Consider the following 13,153-nt stretch of genomic DNA (forward strand, 5'->3'; position numbering starts at 1 on the left):
CTACTGAAGTTAGTTAAGATGAGATCACAGTTTGAATCAGTTCAAATGTTGGACTGTTCCTTTATCAGTGTCTAACAGTATGTGTATGAGAGTGAAGTAATGTCCATGTGTGCATGCTGAAAGAGATTGTGCTGGTCTGACCCCCCTGGTTTTAATGAACATTCATAGCATCTGAGCTACTCTGATCATGGCCTTTGTTCTGTCTGGCACAATATTTGAAGAACACTCCTACTCCTCCTTCTCTGTCTCTAACAGAGTAGCAGTGTATGCGGACTGTTCTGCTGGCACTCTGTCCTTCTACATAGTCTCCTCTGACACTCTGATCCACCTCCACCTCAACACAACATTCACTGAACCTCTTTATCCTGGGTTTTTTTAGGGTCCAGTTCTTTGGTGTTTGCGTCCCAAGTCTAAAGACTGTTCTCCCCTTAGAGAAACGCTCTTTTTTCTGTCTTTTTTCACTCAAGGGTCCACTTCCGAAACCAAGTCTTCTGCATTTTTGAAGAGGTTGTCTAACAGCCCCTAAAGTTTATTTTAGTGCTTTTCATAGACAGGCAGTCACAAAGTGCTGTACCCAAAAAGGCTAAAATAAACTAATGTTAGGTACCAAAACAGACAATATAGAAAAAGAAAAGGTTAAACGTAAATAAAAGTTTAAGATAAAAAAAAAACTCAACAGAAGGTCTGTTTGAACATCAAAAACTGCAACAACTTTGTTAAAGAGTGAGCAGCTTGGTACAAAACTCTTAGTGAAGAAGAGGTCTGAAGATCATGTTTTGTCTTCATCACATGGAGAGAGATGGTGTTATAGTCTCTGCTCTGAACAGCAGAGGGTGCTCACATTCACACTTTGGTTACTGATGGCTTCCAATTTGAGAAAAGCTTGTAATTGCAGTCAGGGGCGATTTTAGCCCATTTTTGGGGGTGTTTCAGCACCCCACAAAAATTGTGGACGTGGAAGTGCCTGCCTTAAAACAGGACATATTAGCTGCATTTAACCTTCAGTTACTCTTTATATAGTTAGGTAGGAGTCAGACCATGTTTCTTTTTAGCTGAAAAACATTACACCCAGGTAACCTGCAGTGTTGAAAACGTGTTTTCCGACGATGTTTGCTACCCTACAATTCGTCCTCGTGTAGTAAAATCAGCGACATTTGACCGTCCTGTTGCTCCCATTGAAATTTATATAGCCTATTTAAAATCTAAAACTTAAAGCTTATTTAGCTGTGTCCAAATTCATGGGCTGCATCCTCCTGAGGACCCAGCCTTTGCGGTCTACGTGGGTCGGGTCCTCAGAAGGTCGGTAGGCCGGAAGTAAACGGCCGGGGAAATTGGACGGTCTAGCCTTCAGACTTGCGTCACTGCTGTCTCGGTGGAGTTTAATAAACTCGGCCGTCTGCTCCTTGCTATCTAAAATATAACAGGACACTAGCGTAAATTCTCGACCATCTCACACTTCTGTTTAATCAGTTTTCTGTTTGAAGATTATTCAACTGTGTAAAAACCAAGGAGGAACCCACCCGGGGGATTAATAAAGTTCTATTTTATCTAATCTAATCTAATAACTTTAATCTCAGCCAAACCGATTTACACATGAACAAATACAACACTGAAAAAAAGACAAACAATAACATTTTTAGGTTGTCTAAGTGACTTATATATTACGTTTAACCCGAGTAGCAAAAGTCCGCGGTGATCTGAAAATGATGTGCCGGGAGTTGTGCCGTTCTCGGTGGCTTCAGTGACCCTCGAGCTCTCGGCTTGCTATCAAGCTGGTGGATAACAGACGTCTCCGAAAACGTCGAAGCACTTTTGCAAATATGTGATATCTTGATAAATCGAGCAGATATTTGAAGTTTACACAACTACTTTCTCGCCTGAAAATATGTTAAAAGTTTATTTTGTGACCCAGAAAGATTAGTATGAGTAATTTTAAAACTTAGTAGCGGCCACCAGTGCCGGAAACTGGAGTTTGGCTGGGCCGCGCTATGAATTCGGGATATGGTCGGCCACGAAGGACACACCCGACCCATCCTTCAAATTCGGGGAAAAGGAGGATGCATTTGTCGGCTGCATTCGGAGGAGTCTACGAATTTGGACAGCCTTCGGCGCGTCTATGTGACGTAATCGGTCTACAAATGCGTCCTCAGGAGGATGCAGCCCATGAATTTGGACACAGCTAAAATTGTCCATAGCCTACTGTTGTTGCCACTGTCCTTTTTGAAATGGAATGAGAGAATCGGGTTATTTTGTCATATGTGCCAATATTAAACCCCAGAGCAACATTCAGGTAAAAGTGTAAAAGTGTAAGAATAAAGGATAATGTTGGATCAGTGTTTCAATATTTATATCTTTTATTAGATGTACATGTGGTTTGGTTATTTGCCTTTTGTTTGAAAGTACACTGAGAGAGGACTTTTTTATTAGTGATCTTAATAGTATTTTTTTTTTCATATTAATGTAACTTTTTCATCCAGTTGAATACAATATATTTGTGTATGATTGTCAGTCCAAAGAGGGAAAGAGGAAAGAGGGAACGTGAGGAGAAAGTACACGGTCAGGAAGAACCCGGTAAGGAAACAGAGAGGGAACAGTGACAGGCAAAACAGAAACTGTTAAACTGCTTGAGAGAGCTGACTACCAAAAGTTGCCAATTTGCCAATCTCAAGGTGAGGCGACATTAAAATAAAAGAAAAAAATCTGCAGAGCCATAGTAGTATCTGCAGTAAAGATCTTTTCATACATTGTTGTACCATAGGCAAAGTTGCGTCCATTTTTACAATTATTTTTAGAGTGTATTTTTATGTATCTATTGTATTATACATACATATTAAAAGTGAATCTCTGTCCAAAAAGTGCACTCAGTTTACTTCTTACTCACTATGATCATCATTCATCATTTTCCCCCAGTAATTAAGGTTAGGATATGTATTTTTTTATTCCAATCCATTCTTCTTTTGCAGCATTTAAATAACCTTTATCAGATTTGATGGTTTTGTTACAGACTTTAAAAAAAGGTTTTTTGCTTTTCTTTCACGAATGTGGGGATTAAATTGTGTTAAAATGTACAAAACAATGATGTCATGTTTTGTGACGAGGACCCAGGCACAGAGAGACTTGATGAATTTAAGAATCTTATGATTTAATAAAGAAATTTGCAGACTTGCACAGAGATGGTAAAATTATGATGACTGATAACGGAGAAGAAGACAACAGATGATGAGGACAGGGAGGAACAGGGGTTTAAATGCACCAAGGAGACAGTCAGAGGGAACTCGGGACAACTGGAGACATTTAAGGATGCAGGGACTCACAGAGACAGGGAAGAAGTCTCGTCGTGACGAGTAAAGTTTATTTTGCCTGGCTGGGCAGCTCTCTGGGTGCTCAGCACCCCCAAAGCTCTGATCCTAGAATCGCCCCTGATTGCAGTGCAGTGGAGCTAAAAGCAGTTCTGGCAAAGTTTGGAGGAACATAAAGAGCATCCATGGTATGTGTTGGATCATGTTGTACAATACAGCAGACCAAAATTAACACCAATGAAAAAGCAGAACAGCAGAGTAAAACTTTTTTGGTCTGAGATTAAATTTTCTTTCTTTTTTTTACACTCAGCTCTCTGCACTCTAGCAAAGCTCTCAATTTACCGGTCGATCTACGTCCCTACCCTCACCTATGGTCACGAGCTGTGGTTAGTGACCAAAAGAACAAGATTGCGCATGCAAGCAGCGGAAAACTGGCTTCCTCCGAAGGGTGGCTGGTGTCTCCCTTAGAGATAGGGTGAGAAGTTCGGCCATTTGGGAGGGGCTCAGAGTAGAGTCGCTGCTCCTCCACATCAAAAGGAGCCAGTTGAGGTGGTTCGGGCATCTGACAGGGATGCCTCCTGGGGGCCTCCTGGGTGAGGTTTTCCGGGCATGTCCCACCGGGAGGAGGCCCCAGGGCAGACCCAGGACACTCTCGGCAAGCCTGGGAACGCCTTGGTGTTCCCCTGGACAAGCTGGAGGAGGTGGCTGGGGAGAGGGAGGTCTGGGCTTCTCTGCTTGGGCTGCTGCCCCCGCGACCCCGCCCCGGATAAGCGGAAGAAAATGGATGGATGGATGGATGGATTAAATATTATTGGATAATTTTCGTATTGGCATATCATTACTCTATAATATTATAACTCTGTAATATCGAGCATGCTCAATAATCCAGGTAAGGAAATTCCAAAAGGTTGATTCTGCTCATCTGGACGTGGTGTTTTCAGTGGAAGAAACGTTTTGTCACTCATCCAAGTGACTTCTTCAGTCTCAGCTGACTGCAGGTTTCCATTATCTTATAAACAGTACATTTGCACAATGACTGAAACTAGCACAGCTGACGAAAAATGGGCTATGAGGTCAGTTGCTTAATTATTAATATGCAAACTGTCGTGACCATTGATCAATGGCCATTAATCAGTGGCTATGAGTACCATTCACAGAGAGTTGGGGAATGGCTGCAATCACAGCATTGTAAGATGGTGAAAGATGTAACATTAGGCCCCCTCCTTGATTCAGAGATGGTTTTTCCCTTTTCACGTAAATGATCTCCTTGACTCCACGCTCAAACCAGTGTTCCTACCTGTCCAGGATGTGTACATCCTCATCATTGAAACAGTGTCCACTGGCCTGTAGCTGTAAATAGACTGTGGAGCCCTGGCCTGATGAGTTAGCACATCACAGAAGAGTTAACTCATGAGTTAACTCTTCTGTGATGTGCTAACTCATCAGGCCAGCACTCCGCGGTCTATTTACACCTGCTAGCCAGACGCTAAAGGGGGACTTAAAAAATTCCAGAACTGTTCAGCCTCCTCTCTACACCACTATGAATGTGATAGTTATAGCCTCCTCTTTCCCTTTCTTTGTGTACACGTGAGTTTAAATGGCAGTCAAACTTCCTAGTGGGTTAGCCTGGAGGTATGTCTTCCTCGCGTGTGGCAAGTGGCAGGTGGAGACATCTGTTTCACATCCACTCATCACCTTCTGGAGCACAAGAGCCAGTTCTCCACTCACCTGTTGCCAAACTGTTACAACTGATACTGTGGTAACAAGTCTAGTTCAGTTGATTACTCTTTGTGAAATAATTTCATACCTGCTTTGTATTTTTTGTTTGTTTGTTTGTTTTTCCATCTGCTTACATTCATCCATTACTACAGCTTGCTGATCCTAGTTTCTGGAAGAAGCCCTTCCTGTGGAAAACCTAAATGTTACTTAGGCTGCCACTGCCTTGTCAATCACAGACTCTCAGATTCTGACTCTCTGTCTACTTTATCTATGTATGAAAGCTCTCAGCACAGAGAACAGTCCCACATGATTCACATACCAGTAGTACCAGCTTATTCTTGCCTGTTCCAGAAAGGAGTTATAGTGTCCACACTCTTAAGTGCTAGAGCTCGTAGCTAAACATGTGCAACATTTTGATCCAGATAGCTGAGATCAAGGCCCTGAAGATTACTTCAGTGAACTACCACAATTTAGTGGAGTTGCCACATGCATCCAAAGAATGAAAGTTAAAGTTGGTCACAAATACTGTTTGAATGCACTTTACAACTGTAAGTATCAGACCTGACAACTGTGGGCTCCACCAGGCACTAAAAGAAAAATCCTATTGTCCTGCTGATAAGACCACATCAGTGGTTGCAGCACTCAGTTAAAACTCTGCATTCTTCTGCTGAAGTAAATCATTAATAAATAGACAATGCAACCAACAGGAAATATAAAATAAAATAAATATCAGATAAAAAAAAAAAGAAACCATAAACTTTGGCTTTGGAAAGATGCCTGCAGCAGTTAAAATGAACCTTTGAACGGCTTTGATGTTCATTATTATTTTATCGGTGGCTCCTGTTGAAGCACTGGAACTGGGTGTTTTCACACAGACTCCCAAAGCAACAGGATCTTTAAAACCTTTAACAAACTGGACTGTGACAACTCAGGAAACCTGATCTGCAGCTGCTCATCATCATGGACGGCTGGGTTTGGTGTGTTTTCACTCTGGGTAACAAAAACTGAGCTTCTCAGTTTCTGACATTTATTATAACTATCAATATTTCGTAATAGTTGTTATGGCTGATGGGGTATTGTCATCATCCCACTGGGTTGGCCGGCAGGCAAGTTTGTGAACATTACAACTTAAGAAATATGTCACCTAGGATTTTCAAATTGATACAATAGGTGGATCTGGTGGCTGCCACACCTCTACTGAGAATGTGCAGAGAAAATTTCAGGACTCAGCTTGTTTGTGATTGGAGGAAGTGAGAGCTTCCTGTGACCGTCAGGCTGTGGGCTGGGCCTTCGTTGTAATCAGAGGTGATTCTGAGGCCTTTGGGGGAAAATGTCATTTTAATAACTTTTCACTGATCCAAACATATAAAATATCTTCCTTTGTATTTAATTTCACAATAGTTAGAAGATTTCAGTGATGATATGAGAGGTTTCATTTGTATTTGTTGGCTTTTATTTTCATTTTTTAATAAAGAAATCTTTATTAAAATTATTTTTGTCGACAGTGTTGCTACCTCGAGCCATGTCACCAGAAAGTATGAAAACATTTTCATAAAATCATCTTCAGGTCATTTCAATCCATCATCACTGTCACACTGCTCAGTGTTCTGTTGATTTTCAGGTTGTGTGTTTGTTTTCCTCCTGCTCTGCTCCGTGTGCGTTTTTCTTTGTTTGTTGCGAATTACCATCAATGAAAACTGAGTTTGGACCCGCCATACAGCCTAGCCTCGACAATCTCAGCCTTGGTCTTAAATCACACTGAAATCATGTCAGCAGAGTTTCTGTTGGGCTCAAATTTAAACATTTTTGAATGGTGAGCCTCACCAGCACATAAAACAGCAAATGCCACTGAAAAACAGTCTAAAGGTTTCGAGAGTTTGCCCTTTAAAACTGATCCTCAACATCATCTAAATGTCTTTGTTTTCTTCTTTTTCTTCTTCTTCTTCTTCTTATTATCATTGCTGTTATTGTTATTATTATTATTAAATGTGTGGTTGACTTGTATCTATTAATCCTTTACATGTGTATTTATTTAGTATTTATTATGAATATAAAGGTACAACGGTTGAAATTATATGAGCTGGGTTTTCTGATAAATTGGCTCCTTATAGTGGACATAAGTGGGAACTACAAGCTACAGTCGTAGTTAAAAATGGCAAAAACACAAAAAAAAATTTCTAGCTCTTTAAAACTCAATATTGTCACTATAACTTATTCTATTGTTCTTTTACTGCTCTTATTTTTCACTTTTCCTTATTTTACATTGACCACGTTTGTGTTATTGTTTTGATAGTTGCGTCAGCGTTGAGTCAGAGGTTGTGTACGTCATCACACCGCGCTGCAGGCACGCTTTGCCGGTGCGGATCTGGTGCTGTTCTGTGTGGACTTTGCGTGTGTTTAGGGGAAAATGTCGGTGTTTCACGACGAAGTGGAGATCGAGGACTTTGAATACGACGAGGATACGGAGACGTATTACTTCCCGTGTCCCTGCGGAGACCGCTTCGCCATCACCAAAGTAAGTTCAGCTCACGGCTAACAGCTACAAACCAAACTTCAGTTTGAAATCTCCTGTTTTTACATCTTCATATAGTGGGTGATTTACACGGAGGACATAACAGAGTTTCCCACTCCCTTCATCGATACAGTCTTCTTCTGGATTCGGCAGGGATTTATTGATGGCAGGTTGATATATGTCCGTTTTTTTTTTTTTTAAGTATTTCAACCTTCCTTTCGGATTTGCCACAGAGGTGGGACGTAAAATCTCTCATTATTTGACTGAAGTTTGGTTTGGTGTTAAGATAAACTTTTATTAGTCCCACACGTGGGAAAAGTGTTTGGTTACGACAAAAAAGTGGACAGTACAAAGTTAAGAGCAGCAAAAATTAAGAAAAACACAAGAATAGAAAATAATAAACCAGCACCATACTTTATTCTCAGCAGTGAAACTACGTCAGTGAACGGAACCAAACTCCATTTAAAAGTCTTCAAATTTAAGAGAGTAAAAACGTTCAAACAAATCAAAGCCTACTGAGTAATTATCAGTCATTTCTTGTGACATCATGAAACTTTGTTTTACATGGTTTAAGGTAGAAAAGACGGTATTTTAAGTAGTTTTTTTTTCTGAAATAGTAGAAACTTGTAGCTGAAGTGAACTTTAGCTCTCTTAAATTCAGGAACAAGATGACAGTTCACTATATCAAGACTTCCTTCATGTTAGCAGGCTGAAGAAATCCTAAAACTGCAGTGAGTTGCAGCTTATTTGTGGGTCTCTGCCTTCAGTGACTAAGAGTTGGCTCTTCTGTGTTGAGATCTGACATTTGAAGGATATTTAATTTCTTTGCAGGTAGAATACGCGGGTGTACAGGAGGGAAATTTAGACTTTTTCTAATGGAGTTTGGGTGTTTTTAGTGATATGTCATATACTGATGGAGATGATCTTCTTTTTCTTTTCTTTTTGAAACATTAAAACAAAGAAACATAGTTTGGAAGAAATGCATGTATGGATGCATCTGGCATACCTGAACACTCTAAAACTGAAACAGATACTCAGAATAAGCAAGAAGAAACTCAGACTTTATCAGTTTTGATAGTGTTTGCCTGCTCAGCACCATCCAAAGGTTCATCCAGGAAAGTCCGACTTCATGACGAGTTCTTTCTTTGTAATTCACGAAGCATCCCAAACTTGCGACTGCAGTCAGGTCTTGCAGTTTTTACACTGTCCCTACACTATGTCTCTCTGAACTCTGTTCAATTCCTCAGACCTTGCGGCTTTGCTGCGGTGCTCTCAGGGGAGAGTTTATTCTTACAGGCAGCATTTGTGTTGGGTGGCCTGTGGTACTTTTAATCCTGCAATTGTTTGATCAGGTAATGCGTTTTCTCCAAAGGGTGGCTGGCCTTTCCCTCAGAGATGGGGTGAGAAGGCCAGTCAGTTTGAGGGTGTCAGGTAAAGATGTTACTCCTGCACATTAAAAGGAGGCAGCTGAGGTGTTAAGATCACGACCTACTGGGAGAACCCAGAACTACTGGAGATAGCTGAGAGAGGGCTGCTGCCCCCATGACCCAGCCCCAGAAAAGCGACAGAAAACGAATGGCAACATGTCGTAGATGGAGAAGAGTGACCGTACAATCTTGATGATTTCTTTTATGTGACAGGTGCACAGATTTCAGATCAGCCTGGCTACAGTGCTGAAGAGAAACCTGGGGTTGTTCTTATTTTCTTCAATCAGTGATGAATAGTAAGATGTTCTGGCTTTGCGGAGGGCTTTCTTATAAAGCAACAAACTATTTCTCCAGGCTAAATGATGATCTTTTAAAATTGTGACATGCCATTTCCTCTCCAGCCTATGAGTTATCTGCTTTAGGCTACGTGTTTGAGAGTTATACCACAGAGTCAAGTACTTTGGGTTTGAGGCCTTATGTTTCACAGTAGCTACAGTATCCGGAGTCGTACATAATGAGGAGGTAAAATTATTAACAATGGCCTGTATTTGTATAGCACTTTTCTAGTCCCTAAGGACCCAAAGCACTTTACACAACCTGTCATTTACCCATTCACACACACATTCACACACTGGTGATGGTAAGCTACATTGTAGCCACAGCCACCCTGGGGTGCACTGACAGAGGCGAGGCTGCCGGACACTGGCGCCACCGGGCCCTCTGACCACCACCAGTAGGCAATGGGTGAAATGTCTTGCCACTTTGAGCTCTGTTGGGGTAGCGTTCAGATAGCTGCTCTGCTCTGTGCTGGTACAGGGCATTGAAGATGATAACAGTGGGTGGATTATATTCTTAAACTTAGTTACAGCGCTTTCAGAAAGACATCTACTGTGATAAAGTCTACTCTCCACCGCTGTGTAATCAATTATTGTAAATGTAATCAGGAAATGATCAGACAGGAGAGGGTTTTCAGGAAACACTGTTAAATGTTCAGTTTCTATGCCATATGTTAAAACAAGGTCTAGAGTGTGATTAAAGTGGTGGGTGGGTTCTTTTACATTTTGAGAGAAGCCAATTGAGTCTAATAACAGATTAAATGCCATGTTGAGGCTGTCATTCTTAGCATCTACATGGATGTTAAAATCACCCACAATAATTATTTTATCTGAGCTGAGAACTAAATCAGATAAAAAGTCTGAGAAATCAGACAAACTCTGTAAGGCCCAGGTGGACGATAGATGATAACAAGTAAGACTGGTTTCTGAGTTTCACAGCTGGGGTGGACAATGTTAAGCATCAGGCTTTCAAATGAATTAAAAGTCTGTCTTGGTCTTTCATTAATTAATAGGCTGGGGTGAAAAATTGCTGCCACACCGCCCCCTCGGCCTGTGCTTCGAGATTTTTGGTAGTTAGAATGACTCGGGGGTGTTGATTCATTTAACCTAACATAATCATCCTGCTGCAACCAGGTTTCTGTAAGGCAGAGTAAATCAATTTGTTGATCAATTATTAAGTCATGTACTAACAGAGACTTGGAGGAGAGAGACCTAATATTTAATAATCCACATTTCACTGTTTTACTCTCTGGTTCAGATGTGGATACTGTATTGTTCCTTCTTTGTGATTTTTTTTTTTATGTTTAAGGTGTTTGTTGCTGGTTTCTTGTTTGTTTTTCATTTGTTTGGGAACTGACACAGTCTTTATTGAGATGGGGTTTTTTGGAGGTAACAGGAGGAGAGAAGCTGCAGACTGCAACTTTTTATTAATACATTAATACATTTGGCCAGAATTCTCTAAATGACAGCTTCTCCATCCAAAGTGGGATGGATGTCATCTCTCCTAACAAGACCAGGTTTCCTTCAGATAGTTTCCCAGTTATCTATGAAGCCCACATTGTTTTTTGGACACCACTCCGATAGCAATTTAAGGACAACATGCGGCTAAACATGTCACTCGTGGACTGATTGGGGAAGAGAGAGGAATAAACCACAAAAACATTCAAACCTTGACAGAAACCTGAAGATTTTATTTGTTTTTATTTTGAAGGAGGACCTGGAGAACGGGGAGGAGGTGGCGACATGTCCGAGCTGCTCGCTCATCGTTAAAGTCATCTACGATAAGGTATCTGTGACTTCCTCTTATCAGTTCATCCATAAAGGGCTCAACGATCAGTTATTTAAAAAGTTTCTTGTAAAGTGACGAAAAGCAGCAAATTCTCACTTTAGAGAAGCTGGAAATCACTTTGTTTTATTTAAAGTACCTTCAGTGTTTATTTGATCTAAAATGTTTCCTGTGATAACACCAGAATTTCTCATTATTTGATCAGGACAGTTTTATATCGATCAGTTAAAACTTTCAAATAAAAAAAACATGATAGAAAAGAAAAGATGCAACGCAGCATCACAAAAACCTCTGAAAAGTACTTTTACATTACTTTTTTGTGTTGGGGACATTAAACCATCATGCTTTTATTCTGCAAATCATTGGTGAATTGTTCATGTAAATTAATGATTTTTTTAAAAAAAAAGTACAACTTTAAATTTAAGACATATGGATAGTACGGGGCGTCGCTACCTGTCAATGAATGACAGGCTCTTTTGTATTTGTGTGTTTCAGGATCTTTTCCAGGTTGGAGAAATCATCGAAGCGCCGTCACACGCCAAACTGGAGGTCGTTCAATCCTGAACCCTCTCCCCTTTGACCTCACAGAGACCCCGGTTTAACCATTTCCCGTCTCGACGCTGTGTTCAGGTGGTGCTGGGAAACGCCAGACTTTCACTGCCTCCTGTATTTCCTCCAGATGTATCTTGAATGAAATCACACTTGATCCAGATGAACTCTTTCAGAAGACGCAAGGTTGCGGCGTTCATGTGTTTGATGGACCTCCTGCGGAGGATGAGCGTGGAGCCGAGCCATTTGCTGTGAACAGATGAAGGTTGCGCTTTAAAAAAAAAACCAAAGCGTTGGTTCCTGCCTCAACCTCGCCACTCTTAATGCACATTCAGTCTTTCACTTTAAAGCTCAGGAGGACGAAGGAAGCTTCATTTTAGGACTGGCAGGTTTCTTTAGAGCTTTTATTTTGTAGTTTTGAGATATTTTAATATATATTTATATAAAACCTCCACATACAGAGAACCCAGACACCCTCTATAGGACAAACTGTGTGATGACACAATTACTGAATCAGTAATGTTTCAATCGATCAGCTGACGTGTGCTGATTGGCTCCATGGCATCTCCGTGGGATTAATAAAGTTTTTACTTAAACTTTTTGTTTGTTTGTAGATAATATGACCTTTGAACACAGAATTAAAAAGTCTTTGTTAGCACAATAAAGTTTCACTCTGCAGTCGACATCTCTGAAAACTTTCAGAGAAAAAGCATGTGTGCGTCTTCCATAAAGCCCCGCCCCCCTCCGTTAGGTGAGAGTTTGATTCAAGGCAACATTCAAATTTTCAAACTCCAGATTTTTTAATGATCATGAAAATTATTCTTGAGTCTTTTCTTATTACATCTGTGATAGGATGGTCTGACTTTTTTTTAAAGACAATATAAAAGTAAATTAATATTAATTATATTGATATTTCAGTTATTGATTTCATCAATTTAATTTGATTTCAGTAAGCTTGGTGATTGTCGGTTAATGATTGAGGTGACTGGTTAGTAAAAATCCTGGTGGAAAGTGTGACTGCATGATCAGAGAGTCAAACATCTTCTCGTCTGGAGACTGAGTTGCTCTTTTCATAGCAGGAAGCTGTTTCAGCATCAGTAGACACCGTTTTTACTCTTCACACCCTTTACAATCAAAATGCTTTTAGATAGTTGAATACAATACACAGTCCAGCAGAGGGCAGCAACACTTAAGTGCTCTCTCTCCCTAACATGAGCAGAGGATCCCTAACATCCAGCTGCTCCTAATACATCTAAGTGCTCTGTTTTATTTACATAACCCAGCATTCAGTGAAGTTCTCTGAAGGTTGTGATGCTCAAAACGAGACTGTGTGAGACACTGAAACATCTGAAACGTTTGTGTTGGAATTGCATCGAGGTTTCTGAGATAATCTCACAACTATCTCCATCGGCACTCTAATCTGTAGTGAGAGTTGTTAACAAATAGGTCACCTGTAAAAATGGATGCAGGTTATTTCACATTTTTATTCTTGTCTCCAAAGTTTTCTTGGAAGTTTCTGGCTACAT

At 40.5% G+C, this 13,153-nt stretch overlaps 1 protein-coding gene across 1 annotated transcript; it reads left to right on the forward strand.

Moving 5' to 3' along the window:
• Positions 1-7,326: 7,326 nt before the first annotated feature.
• Positions 7,327-12,223, forward strand: dph3 (diphthamide biosynthesis 3). The gene is made up of 3 exons (XM_005748532.1): positions 7,327-7,533; positions 11,004-11,078; positions 11,574-12,223. The coding sequence occupies exons 1-3, from the start codon at positions 7,426-7,428 to the stop codon at positions 11,640-11,642; spliced, it is 252 nt and encodes an 83-aa protein (XP_005748589.1). The 5' UTR covers positions 7,327-7,425; the 3' UTR covers positions 11,643-12,223.
• Positions 12,224-13,153: the final 930 nt, after the last annotated feature.

This window comes from Pundamilia nyererei, unplaced genomic scaffold (assembly GCF_000239375.1).
Source record: "Pundamilia nyererei isolate P.nyererei 1_Seehausen unplaced genomic scaffold, PunNye1.0 scaffold00224, whole genome shotgun sequence".
Lineage (NCBI taxonomy): Eukaryota > Metazoa > Chordata > Actinopteri > Cichliformes > Cichlidae > Pundamilia > Pundamilia nyererei.